We start from the raw sequence: 2760 nt of genomic DNA, 5'->3' as shown, positions 1-2760 counted from the left end.
AAGCCTGTCCCCATTCTACCCGCCAAAGCAGACTCGGCCACCGCAGCCCACGGCCCCTCGCTCCCCCTGCGGAGGCCTTGCGTGGCCTCCCTCTTGCCCAGCTCCTCTGGGCTCCAGGCCTCACCTCGGAGTCAGGAGCCCTCCCTCCCCCCTCTCCCCCCACCCCCGCTCAGCACCACGTGCTCAGGGGTGTCTACCCTGGAGCAGGTCAGCCTGTCCTCACCCCCAGGCCGTGCCTCCTCCTGCTCTCAGAAATCCTCACGAAGTGTCACACCTGTCCTTCAGCTGTCCTCCATCTCCCACCAGAGCCCAGGCTCCGGCCAGCAGCCCCCTCTCCTGCTTCCCTCCGGGGCTCCTCCGGCCCCACCTTTTGTCCCCATTTTGCCACCAGCCAATGGACCTTCCAGCACAACTAAGTGCCTGTCCCAAGGTCCCCCAGTCCCTCCAGCAAAAGCCCTGAGGTTCCCTCACAGGCAGGGCTCCCAGCCGCACTGAGCAGCCCATCCCCAGGCCTCCTCAGGGGTCGGGTGGGCCGGCGGGTGGACTGGAGGGAGGAGTATTTAGGGGCCAGAGGCCTGAGGAAGGCCAGGGGACTGGAAGGGCCGCCCACACGGATGACAGGGATGACAGGGAGAGGATGGCAGGGAGGGCGGAGCCATAGGGGGGGTCCTGGGGACCCGACCACAGGCCTGAACCTTCGAGGACAGGAATCCAGGACCAATTATATATGAACAGCCATGAAGCCAGGAGGACTCTCAAAGGCGCAGAGTAACTGTCACAGGTCCCGGAGGTGGGAGGACCCTCAAGGCAGGTTGGGGGAGCTGCCAGAGAGGCAGGGAAGCCCCCACCCGCCTCCCCGGGAGAGACCCCCCAGCCTTCCCCACTGAGGTCCTGGGGTGCAATGGGGAGCAGGATCAGAGGGGCCAGGAGTGGGCAGAATGGTGTCTAACATCAGCCCATCCAGCCCAGGGTCTGGGGGCTGCACCCCGGAAACTAGCGGAAGGATGGGGTCTAGACCAACAACGCCCCCTTTTCCAGAGGGGAGACCTGGGGGTGGGTGCAGGGGCTGGGGAAGTCAGGGACTGGGTCAGAGGGCTGGAAGGGGTCAGGGACTTGGGGGGGGGGCAGAGGCTGAGGGGTTACAGCCGGGGAGGAGGTGAGGCGGGGGCCTGGGAGGGGCTATGTGGTTCGGAGTTCTGGGGGGCACAGACGGAGAGGATGGGGCGCGTGGCGGAGGAGGTCACGGGGGCAGGATGCCAGGGCCAGGGCCGCGGGTGCGGGTGCGGGATCTTCGATGGACGCGGAGAGGGGGAGGGGGGGACGGGCATCCTGGGGCCCGGGAAGGCTGCTGCCTGGAGGCCGGGGGATGGGGGCCTGGCAGGATCGCAGGGCCCGGGATTGACGCGGCCCGGGGGAGGGAGGGGGCCGGGTCCTGGGGGGCCCGAGAGGGTGACGGGTCCTCGCAGGGTCCTGGGTCCCGCTGGGGGGCCTCGGGGTCTCGGGGAGGGCGGATGCTGGGATGGCAGGGGCCGGACGGCGGCCCCGCGCTCCCGGAGATGACGCTGCGGGTGTCGGGTCCGGGATGGCGGTCCCAGGAGGGGGGTCCGGGGCGGGGGCGGGGCGGCCCCGGGGTGCGGTCCCGGGAGGGGGTCCGGGGCGGGGGCGGGGGCGGGGCGGGGCGGCCCCGGGCGGCCCACCTGTGCGCCGGGATGCGCTGCGCGCCGAGCCCCTTGCCCACCAGGAAGTGCACGTCGCACAGCACCTCGTTGTTGAAGAGGAAGGCGAAGCGCTCCTGCACCGTGGGCTTGCTGGCCTGCCAGTTGTACACCGGCTCGCGCAGCAGCGCCGCCGGCTCCTCGGCCGCCCGCTCCCCGCCCGCCACGGCCTGCGCGCCCGGCCCCGCGCCCGGAGGGGGCGCCCCGGGGGCGGCGGGGGCCGAGGCGGCGGCGGCCGCGTTGCCGGGGGCGGGGGCGGCGTTGGCGCTGGGACCCGGGCCGCCCCCCGCGCCCGCCCCGACACCCCCCGGCGGGCACGACGCGCGGCCGCCGCTCCCACCCGCCGCCATCTTGTCGGTGCGGCGCCGCGGGGCGGGCGGGGCGGGCCTGTCTGGCGGGGCGGGCGCGGGAGGGGGCGGGGCGAGGAGAGGGGGTGGGGCGGGCGGGACCAGTCGGGGACGGTCCACATCCGGTCCTGCAGACCCCGGAGCGTAGACCCCTTCCTCAGACCTGTGTCCCCACGCGCTAGATGTCCCACTTCAGACCCACACCCCGGTTCTAGACCCTTCACCTCAGACTCCAGACCCAAATCCCGCCTCCAGGACCCGTCCCGGACCCCCGACCTCAGACCCCGGCCCACTCGCTCCGGACCCCAAACTCCCGACCCCAGACTCCATGTCTAAAATCATCAGACCCCGATCCAGACACTTAACCCGGTCCCTGGGTCCCAGATCCCAAATCAAGACCATCCCAGAGCTTGGGCCCCAGATCCGGGACCCCAGCCCTCAGCCTGAGGGGTCTGCCTGCCCGGGGGAGGGGACCCCACTGCCCAGGGGGCCGAGGGCGCCGAGGAGGGGTGATGCTGCCGCATCGCGGGGTGCTCTGTGCTTCCTATGGGCCGGTCCCGTGGCCCTACAGCCAACCCCTGCAGCCTCGCTCATGCAACACCTGTGTGAAAAACAAAGGTGGGCGCTTGCAAATGCAAGAAAAAATACAGAGGGAATGAGTACCCGCTCTCGCGTGCCTATTGTCTTCTTCCGTGTTT

General features: G+C 70.9%; 1 protein-coding gene across 1 annotated transcript in view; it reads right to left on the bottom strand.

The window, feature by feature from the left end:
* BTBD2 (BTB domain containing 2) overlaps window positions 1–2087 on the bottom strand; it is a 16258-nt gene extending 14171 nt beyond the window's left edge. Inside the window, exon 1 of the mRNA XM_059697295.1 lies at window positions 1698–2087. Within this exon, the coding sequence (XP_059553278.1) occupies window positions 1698–2065 (368 nt within the window). The 5' untranslated portion in view covers window positions 2066–2087. The remainder of the gene's footprint in view (window positions 1–1697) is intronic.
* Between the last annotated feature and the right edge of the window lie 673 nt (window positions 2088–2760).

Source organism: Myotis daubentonii, chromosome 5 (assembly GCF_963259705.1).
Source record: "Myotis daubentonii chromosome 5, mMyoDau2.1, whole genome shotgun sequence".
Lineage (NCBI taxonomy): Eukaryota > Metazoa > Chordata > Mammalia > Chiroptera > Vespertilionidae > Myotis > Myotis daubentonii.
Note: the sequence above shows the minus strand (reverse complement) of the source record. Positions and strands in the feature narration are given on the sequence as shown.